Source organism: Trichogramma pretiosum, unplaced genomic scaffold, assembly GCF_000599845.2.
Source record: "Trichogramma pretiosum strain Unisexual culture from Peru unplaced genomic scaffold, Tpre_2.0 scaffold3, whole genome shotgun sequence".
Taxonomy (NCBI): Eukaryota; Metazoa; Arthropoda; class Insecta; order Hymenoptera; family Trichogrammatidae; genus Trichogramma; species Trichogramma pretiosum.
Genome location: NW_019641698.1, coordinates 4,427,175 through 4,445,791, shown reverse-complemented (window position 1 = coordinate 4,445,791; position 18,617 = coordinate 4,427,175). Strand labels below are relative to the sequence as shown.

The following is an 18,617-nucleotide window of genomic DNA, read 5'->3' as shown; positions in this document are numbered from 1 at the left end:
ATCGATATAAAAAAAAATTATGTAAGAGAGCGTCCGTGAGCCTCGGTCTGCGCAATTATCACGTTCGAATGTTATCGAGAAACGCTTCGAGGAACGTGCCCCGCAATAAAGAATTAATTTGTTACGAAAAAAATCTCACTCAAAAATAGCGACGATGACGCGCGTCGAGTCGCGTATACCTATCGCGATTGACCACGTGTTCTCAAGTGTCGCGCGGATCCAAAATAATACAATAATCGTCGAAAAAGAGATGAAAAAAAGAAAAAGGCGTCGAAGAAAAGTTGCAATGATGAGTAGGGGACCGCACAAGTAAAGCGCGCGCGCATAAAGCTCGGTAATTTTCCGTATCGAAAAATAAGTTGTTATTTTTTCCTTCTTTATCGTGTTTTATTGCCAAAAAACAGAACAGCATACGTGGATTAGTTTATCGCTCGAGAGGTGCTCTCCGCGTTCTACTTTTGCATTCGCCCAATATCGAAGTCACCGCGGCATAAATATAGTAACGGCCGCACCGTTATATTGTTGAATTTCTGCTTCTACATACACGCGTTACGCGCGCGCTGACGGTCTGACACTCGAACACGTATGTTGGAGCAATTGGCCGAAGACTTGTTTTATATATCTATACAGTGCGCCGCTATTACAGTATACACTACACCGTCTGCACAGCTCTAGTTGAGCTCGTACAATCGGAACTGACGCACTGATATCGCGATATTCTTCGGCAAAGTTTTCCTCGTATCCGAATGATCCGCCCCTACACGATCTCGCCTTCGCTGCAGCAAGGAACAACATGATAAAGGTGCCGGGCTTCGTATATCTAGCAGCTGACAATTCAACGACAGCGACGATTTCGAGCAAACACTCGACGGCATGATGCAATTGTACTCAACTGGCTCGGTTATGCTGCTGCTGGCTGTGCTGCAGCTATTGCTGCTGTCCTCGCACTCGTACGGCTTCAATTTCGGCAATCACGACCGACCGACCGGTGGCCAGTGCTTCTGCAAGGTATAGACGACGACGACGCTCCAAGCAACAACAATCGTGTGCACGCATGCTTTTGCATTTTTATGACTCTTGACCGACGAGTTGCAACGACCACGACGCGAGTGTCTTTTCGCGGATTTACGTGGGAGTGCACGACACTGCACTTGCAGCCGAGTTCATTGACAGCTTCTGCTGTCTGCTACGCGACTTTGACATTTTGTTTATATAAATAATTCTTGTAGTTTTTGTTTCTCAAGACCATCCGTGAGTTGCATCGATTGAACGGAAGGTCGCGAGCCCGCATTAATTGTCTTGTACTCGCGGCTAACTACTGCACTAATTTTATCTCAAAATTTATTACCTATATAAATTTTGACTCAACATATGTTTTATTTTGTTTGATACAGCTGAATGGCGCTATAGACGACTGCAGCTGCACAGTTGACACCGTCGACTATTTCAACAATGCAAAAATTTATCCTAGATTGCAGAGCCTGCTAGTGAGAGATTATTTTAGATTTTACAAAGTCAATCTCAACAGGCCTTGTCCATTTTGGGTTGATGACAGCAAGTGTGCTATGCGATACTGTCATGTTCAACCTTGTAAAGAGGTTTGTAGCTTTTAGTTTTTTTTATTGCAAAAATTTTATATCTTTATCATTAATTGAAAAATGTATCCTTTTTCATTACAGAAAGATATTCCAGTTGGATTAAAAGGCGCAGATGTGCCAAGACACATTCATACTAATGAAAGTCCAGTTGATAAATATAAAGCTAATCAACAAACTTCTGACTGCAATCAGAATAGTGATCATAATATAGAATTAGGCTATTTGAACACCACTATAAGGTACGTTTAAAAGATTACTATAGCAGTATCAGTACTTTGTCTAACTATGAAAAAAATATTTCTCTTTTAATAGTTCTGAAACATATGCTGGTTTTGAACGCTGGCAGCAGCATGACGATTCTCTTGATAATTTTTGTATCACCGAGAACGATGGCGGAGAATACGTTGACTTGCTTTTGAATCCAGAAAGATACACAGGATATAAAGGTCCTAGTGCTCATAGAATATGGCGTAGTATTTATATGGAAAACTGCTTTAGGCCAGAAACTTCAACAAAAAATACATTTATTCGATCATCTAAAATAGATGGTATTAATTTGTCTTCTCCTGTGACTCTTATTTGATTTGATATTAAGACTAATTTAAATTTATTTTTTACAGATATGTGTTTAGAAAAGAGAGCCTTTTATAGAGTAATATCTGGGTTACATACCAGCATTAATATACATTTAAGTTCCAAGTACTTATTATCTTCACAAAACCGATTGGATGTAAGTCCAGAAGGAACATGGGGACCTAATTTTGATGAGTTCCAAAGACGTTTTTCTCCAGAAACTACAGATGGAGAAGGACCAAACTGGTTGAAGAATCTGTATTTTATATATATGTTAGAACTAAGAGCCCTTGCAAAAGCTGCACCCTACCTACAGAAATTAGAATATTATACAGGCAATCAAATTGAGGATAAAGATACTAGATTAGCTATAAATGATATATTAAATATAGTCAGGTAACTGTTTAATATTTCTCAAAATTTGAAATTTCAAATAGAATAATAAATGTTCATTCTTATGGCAGCTCTTTTCCTGAACATTTTAATGAGAGTGTCATGTTTAATGGAGGATCTGAAGCACAATTGTTGAAAGATGAATTCAAACAACATTTTAGAAATATCTCACGAATTATGGATTGTGTTGGCTGCGATAAATGCCGCTTATGGGGAAAACTCCAAACACAGGGCTTAGGCACAGCTTTGAAAATTTTGTTTTCTGGCGCATTTGACAAATATGAACCTACTCTCCTTGATTTTGGTAAACAACGATTTTCCTTGGAAAGAACGGAGATAGTTTCGTTGATCAATGGTTTTGGAAGGTAAAACGAATGTATTTCCTTTTTTATTAAAATTCTGCATTTATTAAATTCTTGAACTATTGTTTTTTCTAGATTATCAGAAAGTATTTTTGAACTGGAAAAATTCAGGAAAATCATGAGATAGTAAAGGAGGTAATTGGAAAGAGGTATACAGGTATTGTAATAATAATTTCACAGTTACATCACATTTCATTAATTTAATTGTGAATATTGTAAGAAAAGTTTAACGACTTTATTATTCATCTCAGTGAATTTTTTTAATATTCGTAGTCGGCGTGAATTCGTTTCACTGAAAAATCTTCAATGCATAAGGTATTATGTAAACTTCCAGATTTTCCCAAAAAAACAAATTCACTTTTGAAAATAAGTTCTGACTGTGATAAATGATATTGAACTACGATAAAACATAATCAAGTTTCCGAAAAACATTAAATGTAAAAATATTATTTGTACTATTCACAATTATTAAAGCTAACCAATTTTAATAGGCAGAGTATAACTATAATCGCAGAAAAAATAGATTTCTATTTTTTGTAAGACAATTTTTAAAATTACATAATCATATTTTCCACTTATACATACTGATAACATTTTCATAAGGCTATCATAGAATTTTTAAAATGAAAGTAATTCCTATTTCTTGATTGTAGCTATGTGAGTCAATTACTTATTGGTACTGAAAAAGAAAAGCAATTTTTAAGGTAGATTGTCAAGTCTGAATTTTTAAATATTGTATAAAAAATTTTATTTATCTATATTTTATATAAATATTTTTAAAATAATCGTTTTATTAAACCTATCAGATATTTATTTTCTTCAAATGTTTGACTTTTCGTGAAGTAGTTAAAAGTTGAATTGAATGTTTGTTATTGATATATGTTAACGTTATTTTTGAAAATTCTTTTCTTCAAGAATTGAAAATCATTCCATGTAAGTATTCAGGCAAATTGTAAAAAATATTATATAAAAAATAAATGAGCTATCGACTGTAAACTATTGACTTTTTTTACCTTTCTTGGTTCTGTCACGTCACCCTTATTTTATTATAAAACAATTATAATATTCGTAAAAATAATGTATATTCAAATAACGATAAACATGAAATTTCACTCTACGAGCGGACGCGCCAGCCTCAATCAACGGGATCTGACGACATCGAGCTAAGTGAAAAAGAAAACTATAAAAATTGGTAAAAACATCGAATTCTATGAAAGGAACATCGAAATCTACACCTCTTACAAAAGGTGTGAAATGAACACGCCATACAAACCATTGATTAAGGATGTTCCCTCAGACCTAACTGACAAATTTGGGCATATTTCTAAAAAAAATCTGAAAAAATTCATACGCTTTCCTTGATAAATTCTAAGACTTTTTTGTTCTTTTAAAATTTTTCGTAGAGTTCATGATTATTGAGATAAAAAATCGCAAAGATTCATTGCTTGAAATTGTTTAAATTTGAATCGTTTATAGCTCGTTAACAATCGATTTTAGAGAAAATTTACAAGAGCACTTTTTTGTTTAAAATGACCCTAAAAACCTTAAAAAGTGAGTTTCAGGTCAAAAAGTTTAAATTTTTATTTTTGCAATGTTTTTACATTAACTTTTCTCAAAAACTATTTGGTCAAATTTTTCCAGGTTTTGAGCCATGTTTTAGTACATATTGAACAATCATCTCCTAGTTTTTGAAAAGATTTTATCGATGCGTTTTTCTATAATCACGCAAAATAGCGTTTTTTCGACACGCTAGCATAGGGATCCCATGTTAAAGTACCGAACTTTGATTAATTATAATTTCGGAAATGGTTTGGTTAAAGTTCCTGAAATTTCTCACAAATATGAAAAGTATTTCAATAATATGTGGTTAAAATTTCAAGACCCTTTATCGATAGTCATTTTTTTGAGGGAACTAGAAGAACCAAAAAAAAAAAATTAAAAGGGAAATTATTCATGAATTCGAAAAGCAGAAAAAAGAAGGATCGAGAGAGAAAAAAAGTTGTAACATTAAATTTGTAAATAATTTTTTATTAATAACATAATAAAATGGTTCAGTATATGATTTTTTAGCCTTTTTAGTTTATTAAGTTCATTTATATTACTCACATGAACATATGCATTAGAAGGAGCAGAAAATTTCCTAAAAGGTGGTATATTCAAAAAAATTTTTTATCAAACGAGTAAGCTCCCCCAATCGATTATAACAGGAAATTTCCTTAAGTGTCCGATAACTGGCTGGTTTACCCTATATTGAGGACCCGCGGAGGCCTCGACGCGATTCGACTATCATCTTATTTGGTGTGCAGAGCTCACGTCACTTTGTACCGCGATATTATATCATTTAGACTTGTATTAAATTGTGCCGCGAGTCCAATGCGGAGTGTAATTTGTAATCGAGACTAGTGCAGTTAGTGCAGTGCAGCCGACCAGGAACGCCAGCCAACCAGTTGCAGAGTGAGCCACGATTTACACCGAGAATCGTCTACCAGGCTTATGTATATTATTTTTAATTAGTTGAGTAAGCCTAGGTGTAAGTTAAACCTTTGTATTTGAATGGATGAATAATATTGCATTGTAATTTATTATAACAAATAATAACGACTACTCCAAACAAATCAATTACATCATATGTACTTCACTGGTTGTCACCAGCCAGAATAAAATCAAGATATATTATTTATTATAAATCGGCTCTCCAGCCGTAACCGTTCCTTTTGTCATCCCAAGTTTGAATTTCATAAGGCAATGGCTTCCCTATTTCAATTCTAATATCATTGGGCGAATTTTTACTTCCATTTATCTTAGACAAAACACCTTTTAGCTCATTGTGAACTAGTTCTCGTTTATATTTATCTTCATTTGACTCTTTGGAAGAACCAAAACTGCGGAGTGACAGCCTCGACAATGATCTATTAAAGTCATCAAGACTCGGAAGTGGCGGTGGTGTTGGTGGTGGTGAATTGTTACTTAAAGCACTGGCAAATAATAGTGAAATTTGATCTGACGTATCATCCTCCAGGGGTACACGCCTATCCAGAGTCCTAATCCCAGAAGAAGTCGAATACTCGGAACTTTTGAATGTCACTGCTGAATTGCTATCACTCTTGTACGACTTGGTGGAACTAACGTCATCCTTGCTATTATCTATTTCGCTGTCCAATTCTTCAAACTTATCTTCTAGATGTAAAAATAGTTCAACAAAAATATTCTTAAATATGTATTGTTATTAAAAAATAGCCAAAGCAGGAAGCTTACCAACTAATTAATTACGGTACACAAGAATGATATGGTAAATAATGTCTTACAATTATGAAACATATAGATGATACATATAATTTTTGAATTAAGTACATGATTTATAATTTTTCATAAAATATATCTTTGTACAATTACGATCAATTTAAAAATTTAATTGCACTTATGTTTCCTACAAACCGCTGATTATAAGGAAAAATATAAAATATAAATATAGTGTATACGAATATAATATCGACTTTGACATTTTCTTAACTTATAACGAATCAATTTTATATTTGTTAATTAAGTTATCAATTCATCATATTAACGATTTTTGCATTGTACGATTTACTTAAACATGTTAAGTATTAAAACAACATTCAAGAATCATTTTCTATCCTTGAAGTAAACATTTTTATAATTATATAAACTAATAATAATAAAACAATAATAAATCAGTTGACAAAAATAAAATTTAGCGTTTACATGGAATTACTCAAATTTAAAAAAAAAATATAGAAAAATTATTATCATACACAAAATTCATAGAAAATTAGTTATGATTTTGTTAAACTGATTGATGATGTTACCAAAATGCTTGCAGAACGTGAACTAATTCTGAAATATTAAAGATCAACGATAAATTTTATCTTTCCCATTACCTTGATATTTTCAAAAAATGTGCACATAGGAAAAGGTATAAAGGTACTTGTTCGTTTCTTTTTTTTAACAAAAAACTTAACATCGATCAAATCTGATCAACTCTACACATGCAGTCTTGGCTTGATTTGGCTCAGATAAGTATTTAACTGCATATACGAGCCTATTAGGCCATTTAAACTGTAATTGGAGTGCACATGTATTTTTCATTCTATATACCTTATGTATTATAGCACATTCACGCTATGCCACTTTTTATACACCCACAAGATAGAAACTTGACAATATTCAAATTATGCATTTATCATCGATATCAACGTGAATAATATCGAAACGTAAAGTATTGCATTTATAGCATTGGATTGATCGACGACACACATATAAATTAACAGATTATTATACAAATACAATTATGAACTAGGGATAAAGACATTGCTGTTTAACAAGTAGCTTTGGATTATTATTACGCTTTGGACATATACATTATAAATTATACATATATATGCGTCTGATTTGCGCGACATATAATCAACATCCAAGTGCTACTTTTGGTGGTAAAGTATATCTGTCATACGTTAAAATAATCGAATCGATTAAAAAACAGACACTTCTCATATGCATCAACATACTGCGTATATAAAAAAATATATAAATGAAAATAATGTTTTGCAAGCTGCAATTTGGATACACATAAATATACATATCAAACGTATATATGAATAAGGTAAACAAACAAATTCATGACGCGAATACAATTATAGAGACAATGCACAATGATCTAGCGAACTGAGCGAAAAAATTGAATTGAGGACGATACGGTACAATATGATGATCGAATTTATTATAGCGGATGATCAGCCTTTGTTTTTTTAGAAATATCTAAATTCACCTTTCTTGCCAAGTCGTTCCTTGCGTACCCAGTCAGCCGGAGCTGGAGGCGGTATCGCGTGAGCCCGATGCGGCGGCTCCGATCCTGGACTAGTATTGGCACCATCCATCTCGGAATCCTGCGGATCCAAAGCATTTAGCATATCTTTGACAAAATCGCCCTCTCGACTGCCCACCTCATAGTTATAGCCATGAGACGATTGCCTGGGATATCTGGACGGGTAGACGGGACTGTTGAAGTGGTCGCTGCCGTCGGGCGAGGCGGCCTGCGGATTGCCATGGTGGGGCGTGACGATGGTGTGGGGCACGTGGGCCACCTGACCTCGCGAGTTGCGAGCCTTCCACCATTTGCGCGTGTCGTCGAGGATCTCCAGATACTCGCCGCGAACGACCGTCAGCTCCTTGTCGTTGTTGGCCGTGCGCGGATAGGTAACTTGGACGATTTTGGCTCTGCGAGCCATCAGCTCGTCCAACCAAGCGTCGACCTGCGAGCCGTGACTGTTGTTGTTGGGGTTGACGGAGGAGCCGGCGGTCCTCGGTCCGCGCTCGATCGAGTCCACCGATATGTCGCTGTGGGCGCGTCTCTCCTGCTCCCGATCGACACCGGCGTCGCGGGAGTACAGATCGCCGCGATGATGATGGTGATCGTAGCCGCGTTCGAAGTACGCGTCCGGATTCGCCCGATCCTCGCGACTATCGTAATCCAAGTAGTCGCTGCCGTAGTGAGACTCGTCGACTTCTCTGCTGAAACTAGATTCATATTAACCATCGTGTAACGGAGATGCCGCACGCACAGCCGTCGTCGAACAACATCGAATGCCACTTACGTTTGGTTGTAGTAGGGGTCCGAGGGATGATCGTTGATGTCGTTGTCTCTCTTCCTCTTGTCGGCATTGAGCAGGGAGGCGAGATGCTCGTTGTGGATGGCCATGGGCTCGCGATCGTCGGGAATGGGGTAGTTGGGCGACCAGCCGTCCATGAAGACCGGGTGATAGGGCGGCACGTGGGCCTTCCACTGTTCGCGGGGCACCAACCAGGCGTCGCCGAGGGCGTGCCAGAGCTCGGTCTCCTTGCTCGTGACGCAGTTCATGAGCAGATTGACGGCCTCGCGCGTCAGCAGGGGCGACACGACCTTGGCCGGCAGATTGGGCTCGTAGCTCGTGTCGTTGGTCGCGTCGACGATCAGGGCCAGCGGCGTGAACAGGAAGTGCACGAGCTCGGGCGCGTTCGGGTCGTGTATGTGCGACTTGAGCTTGGCCAGCAGATTGAAGGAGAGCTTGAACTTCTGGAAGATGTCGACGAACTCGAGCTCCGGCGGGGGCTTGGCGCGCATCGTCAGCATGCCGTCGCCGGGATTGCGCTTCTTCGATTTGCGATTGCGTCTGCGTCGCTCGAGCTCGCGCGACGCCGCCGCGGCGTGCTGTAAGCGCGCTATGAACTTCTCGATGTCGTCGAAGCAGTGATTGAGGATCGTCACGTCGCGCTCGTACTTGTCCGACGACGTCGAGGACACCTCGTCGTTCTGCTCGTCGCGCGAATTTTCGGCCTCGCTGTGATGGTGATGATGGTGCGGCGGTGGCTGCGAGTGGCCCCCGTGAGCCGGGTGATGGTGATGGTGGTGTGAATGCTCCTCGCCTGAAACGAGAGCGAAACTCGCTTTAGCCAATTGGGCTCGAATTTCGTTGCACGGAGCCGAGAGAGAAATCAGGGACTCACTGTTGGGCGAGGCGAAGCCGTCTCTGGAGCCCATGCCGTTGAGCGGTGGCTCGGGCGGCGGTAGCGTGGGCGGGGGCGGGATGTGAGCGCCACGAGGACCGGCCGACGAGGTGGGCGAGGCCGAGCCAACCGGGGCCGGCAGCATCTTTCCGGCCTGCAGCATCTTGAGGTCCTCGACGAGGTCCTGCGCCGAGACGCTCTGGCACTGGAATATGTGCATCTCGGCGCGCTGCTGCTGCGCCGGCAGACTAGGATCGTCCGTCACGGTGAACACGAGGATGTTGTTGTACATCTCCATGGGATCGCGAGACGTGAAGGCCGTGGGTTCCTGGATCATCGCGGCTGGAAATCGCTCCATCACGGCCTATGATAAATGGAGCAAAGGCACAGGAATTAGAGTCGTGTCTCCGTACAGGTATGCGCGGGGCCATGAATTACGGAGCTATTTGGACGAGCGTTTCGAAGAAATAATGCGCTTGCGAGCGGCACCGCGTGTGTAGGAGTGACAGACGGTGCAAGATTTAACGTTACATAGGCGACACATGACGAAAGCGAGCAAAAGCACAGGCAGATCGCGGCATTCGTACGCTAGTCATAATACGCGACTATTTTGCATGAGAGAGAGAGCGAGATTATACTTTTATGAGCGAGCAGTGTATATAATAGCTATGCACTCGTATATGCGCCTGCATGCATATATAGGCATTAGAAAGCGTAGGAGCTCTCGACGCCGCGTGGCATATATGTATACCGCACACAGAGTTCGTATAAATGTCATTGCACGACGGCGGCGGCGGCGGCAACGACGATGGCTCACCGCAAAAATCTATTTTGCAACCCGCTTTACCTCCTCTTCTCTCGTTCTCTCGACGCGGCGTCGCCGAGCTTAATTGCGTGTGCGCCATGATATTCGACGCGACGCGGACAAAAATCAATGACATTATGTTGTATACTCACGCCACTCTCGTGGTCCATGATGAGAACCCAATTGCGCTCGAGTCGGAGCTGCATCTTTTGGCTCCAGATGCCGTTTGACTTTTCCAGCTGGAGTAGGCGTCGCATGCCGTCGGCCGGATAGACGATGCCCGTCTCCTTGGTCACGGTGAAGGTGGCCAAGTGCTCCATGACGTAGGTCGCCTCGGTAGCCGACGATCTGGCGCTCTGGCTCGGAGCGACCGGTCCGCTTTCTGCTTCGTCCGTTCCCAGAAGAAACGCAACACACGCATGAGATTGTTGTTTTTTTCTTCTTCTCGTAAAATTCTCGATTTCACGCCGCAAATGTGGAAAAGAATGTTTGGGAAAACTTACCCTTGCTGTAGTGTGAGTTTCCATGGCTGGGCGAATTGTAATAAGGCATTCTGAGTATCTGCGACTAAGTCCAGGCTATTCGAGGCTGCAACAGATTAAATGGCTCGATCAATCTTTCTGCCGCACGCCGTGGTATATAGTGAATGTAATTTTGCAAATTCCTGAGCCGCGCGCCGTATAGAAATCGACGATATCGAGAGTGAAAAAATGGCCTCTCTCTGCATTCCAAGCTCTATCTTTTGAATAGAGCAAGGATCAACAGGTTTGATTACTCAATGACCTTAGCGCGCGCGCGCGCGCACACATACACGGGCTTAACATACACACAGGCGTTCATACACATACGGAGTCGTGCATTGAACGACCGAGACACAGGTCGAACATCCATCATCCGAGTCATTTTCAAATTGGTTATAAGGAAAGAAAAAGAAAACGTCGACCCGATGCTCTCGTCAGATTTTTAATCAGATTTTTATTTTTTCGAGTCAAGTGGAAATATTTCAGATATTCTCAGGGATTTCAATACGAAAGATGTCACTGTCGTTTAATTTTCATAAATCGAATTTATCCGTTCGAAGAAAGCAAATTTTTATAGCGATCGATTCATCAATATGTCAAAGTTTGCGAGGGAAAAGAAAGTCACGAGAATCTGTGATATTACGGTACATCGAGCAGCTCGCACCGGCGAATGTATATTATATTATGTATACGCGTTATAATACACGCGAGGGAAATATCGATTTAATCGGTCATCGTAGACGATTCAAGCCGATGCAGTTTCTCAATTGGAAAGTCTCGCGTAATATTACGTGTGTGTGTACTGGTGTATCTGTACGTGTCTATACGTAAATAGAGCCGAGAGAGATGCGGAGATCGAGAAAAGCTCACAGTCCTGCCGTGTGAACAGCCGCTGGAACGTGAGAAAAGGCGTGGATCGCGGCGCAACGTCGAGTGCGTCAAGTGCAAAGGCAAACTTAGCTGTATATAAGGCGTAGCGCGAGGCGACACCGAAAAATAGCTCGCAAAATTTCACGCGCAATAATTTCGTCGTATACGCGTACGGATTGCAAACTTACGAAGCAGCAGCACACACATAGGCTACTAACACGTGTATACAGGTAGGTAGATAATATTCGCGTCCATGCCTACGTACACGTATCGATGGCCGTCTAGCTGTACTTTTTTCATTCCGTTTAGCATAAGAATGTCTATATGTTTAATACATAAGCCACAAACGGTGTAAGGTCTCTACGTAGCTGCCAACGCGTCGCGTGTGTGTATGTATACACCTATTTGTATTGTTTGTTTCAAGTGCGAACGAGTGCCTTGCTGTATCAGTTATTAAAATACGTTAATTAGAGTATGTACAATGAGTTGAAATCGGTCTGCATACTCTCTCTCTATACAACATACCCAATGCACACCATATACGCGTGAAGACACGAAACATTTTCAAATTACAAATTAGGAGGATAATACTCGAAGGTTTATTACAAGGGGCTCTGTCTCTTAATTGTGCTTTCGAAGTCACATACGATCGAGGACGGAGCGTAGAAATCATTCTTACGAGACGATCGGCAATGACGAGCCACAATAACGAAGCGCGTTGACATATGTTGACCGCGTGCATGAAAGTCACGCCGCATCGTCGTCGCACGGCAGAAATATCGAGAGGAACGAAAGGAGAGAGAGAGAGAGAGAGAGAGAGAGAATCGGTACGATATATGCAACGCATAATGCAAACGAGTTACGAGCCGGATTGGCAACTAGCGCATGCGTCTCGTGACTAAGCTGCTGCGGTTCAATGGAAGCCTGCTGCGCCAGTGATTTCTCTCGCAAACAATTATCACGCCTCGACCGATAACTATTTTGCGCGACAAGCTATGCGCGCGGCCAAAAGTCATTAACGCGACACAATCTTTTCAATGGACATTCCGTGAGAGGCGAGAGAATCCAGATCGCTATTCGAGCTGTGCGAGCGAGATCGGCCCTTGGATTATACGCATATGCGCTCCGATCCGCTGCACAATATTCTTCGGAGCGATCTTAACTCGATCTTGTGCCGATCTCTTATGCGCGACGCGCATATCGCGCAAATATCAATTTCAAATGCTAGCCGATAATCGGCCAGAACTAAAACAGGACACGCCTTCGAAGCGTGCGTTGCTGCTACCGATGCAGAGAGCCTTTATCGAATGCACGCGAAGAAAAAAGACTGTATACAGCAAGAAAGAGAGGAGGTACTCCTCGAAGAGTTCGCGCACACTCACACGTGCACACATGTACGTGCAGTATGTATATACACACATGTGAACGAAAAGTGCAGGTATAGAGCGGCGAAGCAGAGAGCGCAGCAAACGAGTCGCGAGGAATGCAACATGACGTAATTTGTGCTCTCGACAACCACGACTGCTAGTTTCATGCCGCGCCGGAGCGCTCCAACACTCTCGTACTCGCAGTACACATACACACACGAGCTTTATGCGTGTTTACGGTACATACATGTACGCCTATTACACCAGATTTTCTTTATATATACAGCTAGTGAGAGAGAGAGAAAAAAAAAGAAAAAGGACTTGCAAAAATGTTGCCGTTTTGAAGGAATGGCAGCTATACAGGGATCGGTAGCCGTACAGATATAGATATATTTATAGATAGAGGCTTCGGGAGTTTTAATTCCGTGCGCGCGTGTACGATGATGGGAATCGGTTAATAATGCCAGGAATTTCGAGGTCGATCGGCAGAGAATATATATCTGTACGTGGCGCAGCATCCGATACATGCATTCGTGCTATAATGCATGTGTGTGTGCGTCTCGGGAGCCGAAGCAGCAACAGCAGCAGCGGCAGCAGTTAGTCGAGTCTCGCGAGTGAATGGCGCGGCATTCCCAATGAGAGTAGTAGTGGCTGTAGTAGTAAATAGTAGTACTGGAATTCCATATGGGTCCGCCGCCATGCTTAAAGCGACGCGGCGCGAGCGCATAAATTGGAATATTATAAAATATACAGTGCATTGACTGCGGCGCACCGAGAGAGATCGTACTATATGGTAGCTTTTTTTACGACGAAATAAGCGCGGGTAATAATAATATCTCATGCGCTTTAGTTGACGTGTGTCACTCTTGCGTGGCGCGACAACGTCAAAATTTCGTGCGTATGTACACAGAGTGACATTTTCCCCGCGTACCGCATTATACACAGCAGTCAGTTTCACACGATTAGCTTCCAAGAGGCGTCACTCGCGTCAAAATTTCAGAATGGAAATGATGATACTATATCTCGTATTGACTCGTTTTTTTGTGTACAGCTTCTTTGTTTGTTTCTCGAAAACGGCGCAATTACCTTTTACAGTTATATATACGCGCGGGGGCCAAGCGAGAACGCAAGCGATAGGAAATCGTCGAGGAGCAGTTTTTATCTCGTCTAAGCCGCGAAGAAGACAATAGGCTGCCTCTACGCCAGCTTTGGAACAGATAGGATGTTACTTTCTCATCGCGCACCACCAGAGCCTTCTATATACAGCGCACGTGTATACATGGGCTTTTCGCGGACGCTTACGTACGTACTATATACAAAAACACGCATGTAGCGCCAGGAGACAGTCGACCGGCAAATCGTCCGAGTGCACGAGAGAGAAAGAGAGAGATAGAGAGAGGATCGTTGACCAAAAGAATCTCTCGCTTGCACGCGGATAGCTTTCGTTTCTAATGGTATTTTCTCGAATCGTCTTCCTCGTGCGCTCGATCTCCTCCGGTCACACGTTACAAATGTCGTCTGCACAGATAAACGACGCGTTGCGTATTACAGCTAACATATATAAACTTTCATAACGTACATAGGTATAACGTTAGCCCATCGAACGAGGAATGAGGAAAAAATTAGTTTTGCTTGAACACGAGAAAAGTCGCTCAAGCCGAGTGAAAGTTTTTTTTTCTTTTTTTTTTCCTTTTTTTTCGAAGACTAGTCACAGACACCACCGCGTGTATGTAACGCGTATAAACACATATAAAGCATGTATATAATACATTAAAGGATAGGATCTCGTCGTTTCTCTTCTCTTTTACGCGCACACGCGTGTAAAGTTGGCTACACACATACGCGCGCGCTCAAGCTATTTCATTGGAAAGGAGAGAAAAGTCTTATTCCGAGTTATTCGCGTGCGCACCGCGCGTTGTACATAGAGAAAGAAATCATCGACTTTACAATATACATACACCTACAAAATGTGAAATAGCTCGATTGTTTTATTTATTTTTTTCTTATTAATTGTCTGCCGCGATACGAAATAAGAAATGTCGGTGTACGCGTAAGATTTGCGCGATAAATAACAGCGGCAAAAAAATGCGATGAATCATGAGCGCGCGCGGCGATAAGAGCGCAGCAGTAGCAACAGCACCCACACGACACACAATAACAACAATAATCCGCCGCAGCGCTATACACGGCGCAGAGTACGTGCTTTACACATTGTAATCACAAATTAGAGCGACGTACATGTATATCGAACGGATTGAAAATCGATACATCATATCGGATTGTAAAAGTCAGCGGATGTGATATAGACACACATTTATGAGCGCGTGCACGCGTGACGACATTGCGTAACCCTGGCAATTATCAGTGCAAAATAATACATATCGAGTATTTATAGAGTACGTATGTAAGCCTCGCACACGCAGGCCAAACAGGCGGCGCACAAAATCAAGTTTTATCTCTTTTACTCTCTTTGACAGGTATTAGCAAGTGTCGCGAACCGCAAGCGATAAGCTGCTGCTGCTGCTGCTGCCGCTGCATGTACATGTGTGTATCTCGCCGAGGCACCGTTAAATCGGCTCGGCTCTCGAGGCCGATAATGAAAATAAAAAAAAAATAAAGAAAAAATAAATAAATAAAAGAATTGCCAGGAATCGTTTCGTGCATTTTACGAGCTCGGCAGCAGCAGCGGCAACATGCGCATACCTCCTCAATCGAGGACGGCAGGTAGAAGCAGCACATCTTTCTTTCTCTCTCTCGCGATGCGAGTATTTATTTTATACACCACAAGTATTTGGGAATGACGCGCCAACGTTCACTTCTCTCTTTGCTATATACGCGTTACGTTAGAAGATGTGTGCACCGACGCACCGCACGGCAGCTCTCACATAATATTATTGTGTCAGCTGAACGGTACAGCTGCCGATGACAGAATCAATAAAATAATACATGCACGTTTGCCCCTATTCGATCGGTTACGCGCGTTATTATGCAGGTAAGACCGACACTCGCCTGTGAAGCAATAAATGCATTCGCGGCAGAAGACAATTATGATTGAAACGTTCTTTTTTAACGGTCTGTACGAGTGTGGCATGAATGTATACATATAGGTATAAATAGGGACCAGCAATACAGCAGCAGCAGGTAGGTACACATAAGGATAGGCATAAAATAGAGGCTTAGAGGTGCGCACCGCGAGATATCAGGCGGCTCTTTGGAATTTCACTCGCGCGCTTTCCCCTCCCACAAAATACTCGCGCGATCTTGTACCCACATATATATACATTCATATATACCTGCAGAGCCTGCTGTATGCTGCCCGTATCCCACACATACACACGTAGAAACACATACACTCGTACGGACGCGAGTAATATACCTGTGTGTCGGTAGTGTGATGGTGTGGTCTGTGCCGTGACTCTATGTGTTGTATACACCTAAGCGCAACTCTGGGAGAACTCGATGATACGTCCACACATATACACGCAGATGTACACACTAACACGCGAGCGCATACACGTATATACAAAAAAGAGAGAGAAAGAAAAGAGAGAGAGAGAGAGAGAGAGAAAGAAAAGAGAGAGAGAGAGAGAGAGAGAGAAAGAGAGACAGCACCCGACGTACCTACACGTACTGCTAACTGCTGCCGAGTTGCGTATGTGTGTGTGTGTGTGTGTGTGTGTGTGTGTAGGTATGTTATGGTATCGGAGGCGCATTCCACCGAGCAAAATATACATAAGGAGCTATAGGCGGTAAGCCGATCGAGCGGCTACTATACATAATTCCGTGGCTCCGATTTTAGAAAACATATGATCTTGAAAAATGGAGTTCAAAGCTCCTTATAGGTGTATACACATTACACACGGGCACAGGTATGGCAGCGCCTCGGCTCTCGTGTACATACATGACGAGCGAATCAGTGCGAGAGGAGGAGGATATTACTTACGATACTGTAGAGATTCTTCGCGCACACATTTATATACGTTTTATATAGGTAAAACTTAACACACATGCATGCCAGGCGCAGCACACACTCAACAAGTGGCAATAGGCACGATCTGCACACGCACACGTTGTATTTTGTATATTATTTTATTATATTCGGGCACAGACACACTATTATACGGAAGATAGCTTAACGTCGCACAGCGAAGATCTTGAATTCTTGTCACGATAACAATTGCGACAAGACGACTGGGGAAATCCGTCGTCGCTGAGTGACAAATTTATGATATCCATCAGCCACGACGTCTCATAGACTTATGATCCGAGACCGTGTATCATTATCATCGTATTCATAGGCTAAAGAGCAAAACTGCAACGATGATCTCTCCTTACCGTTTTCTTTTCCGACTTATTGTTTCGTGTGAAAATTTGCATCAAAACTTGTCGCTCGGGCACACGCACACACTGCACATATATATTTATATTTTATACAGGCCCAACAGTACTACAGGGCACTCGCACACATACACACTCGCGGCGATGTTGGCGCGTGCAGTTCAGCCCGAGCACTGCATGCGGCTCGCGCGAGACTCCGTACTTCAAGTCCGAGTACGACTCCGAACTGTTGTGTTGTGCTATATAACGAAGGCGATCGCGAGAACGCGCGGCACCGACACGATCGACTCGAGATCAGCAGGCGAGAGCGGCTTACTGGTCGGCAGCTCCGAGCGGCTCTCCTATTATAGATATATCGGATTGAGGTGTATATAATGTATATAGATATATACGGAGTAGTAGGCAGGCGCGCGGAGCTTTAAGGTAACATCGGTATGCTCGCAACTGCGGCGACGGCGGCGGCGATCCACGTAGGCCTGCCTGCCTCGTCGTATATTCCCTCTCGCGCCGCGGCTCTCTTTTTTTTCGCCTCCTCGCCAACGACGCGCGCTCAGCCTCACATACATACGGACACAGACACATTGAAACACGCGCCGCGTTCTCCTCCCCCACCACCTCGTCGTCAACCTGTGTATTATTCTATGCTACAGGGGCCCGCCGCGTATACGCGTGATTATAAATTCCTCGTCTTTCCTTTCTGGCAGCTCCTTCACGCACACATTGGCGCGTTCGCCTACGTATAACGTACATATATGCATAGCTCGTATATTCGCTCCTATTCGCGCATTGACGTACCTATTTTACCAGCAGGTATGTAGCAACTTATACACCTGCTGCTCGTCGTCGCCGTCGTCGCGAAGGATCAGGCGAGTTTAAAGAGACTGTCGCGAGTACCTGCGCGAGTAGAAACACACCTTTTTACGCTGGGTTGTGTCGTCGCGCGGCGGGACTCGGCGGCGGCGGCGGTGATGACGACCACGAAGATCACGACGAGTGATTTCTTCTCCCACCTCGGCGCACGTCGCGGCTTACTTATTACATCCTAACTGCACGCCGATGAATTGTGTGAGCTGTAGCCTCTCTGCGTGTACCTATATATGCACTGCCTTTAGCCATAAGCGCTGCACATAGCCCATTTGCAGCAGCAACAGCAGCAGCAGCACGCGTTCAAATCGGCAAAGAGATTTTCACGACTGCATAGCAAGGACTGAGACCATGGTGCGGCGTGGCGCACTGCAGCTGCCGCATCGGAATCGAATGTCTCGCGTTGCTTTGAAGTTTCTAATTCT

The 18,617-nt window shown here is 42.7% G+C and overlaps 2 protein-coding genes across 11 annotated transcripts; one reads left to right on the top strand and one right to left on the bottom strand.

Annotated features, from left to right (window-relative positions):
- The first annotated feature begins 154 nt into the window (after positions 1-154).
- LOC106650809 (ero1-like protein) lies at positions 155-3,910 on the top strand. Its single transcript, XM_014369023.2, has 7 exons — positions 155-1,008; positions 1,395-1,598; positions 1,680-1,837; positions 1,911-2,146; positions 2,219-2,567; positions 2,636-2,929; positions 3,002-3,910. The coding sequence occupies exons 1-7, from the start codon at positions 874-876 to the stop codon at positions 3,051-3,053; spliced, it is 1,428 nt and encodes a 475-aa protein (XP_014224509.1). The 5' UTR covers positions 155-873; the 3' UTR covers positions 3,054-3,910.
- A 1,547-nt stretch (positions 3,911-5,457) lies between these two features.
- LOC106650804 (epidermal growth factor receptor kinase substrate 8-like) lies at positions 5,458-18,172 on the bottom strand. Of its 10 annotated transcripts, none has more exons than XM_014369011.2 (8): positions 17,326-17,757; positions 10,736-10,820; positions 10,385-10,617; positions 9,428-9,791; positions 8,539-9,346; positions 7,888-8,461; positions 7,713-7,830; positions 5,458-6,103 (listed from the first exon to the last, which is right to left on the bottom strand). In XM_014369011.2, the coding sequence occupies exons 2-8, from the start codon at positions 10,782-10,784 to the stop codon at positions 5,607-5,609; spliced, it is 2,643 nt and encodes an 880-aa protein (XP_014224497.1). In that variant the 5' UTR covers positions 10,785-10,820; positions 17,326-17,757; the 3' UTR covers positions 5,458-5,606. The 10 variants fall into 10 exon arrangements, with proteins under 10 accessions (XP_014224497.1, XP_023318236.1, XP_023318237.1 ...); XM_023462468.1 differs by having other exon boundaries at positions 7,888-8,452; XM_023462469.1 differs by having other exon boundaries at positions 7,888-8,452; positions 10,385-10,614.
- Positions 18,173-18,617: the final 445 nt, after the last annotated feature.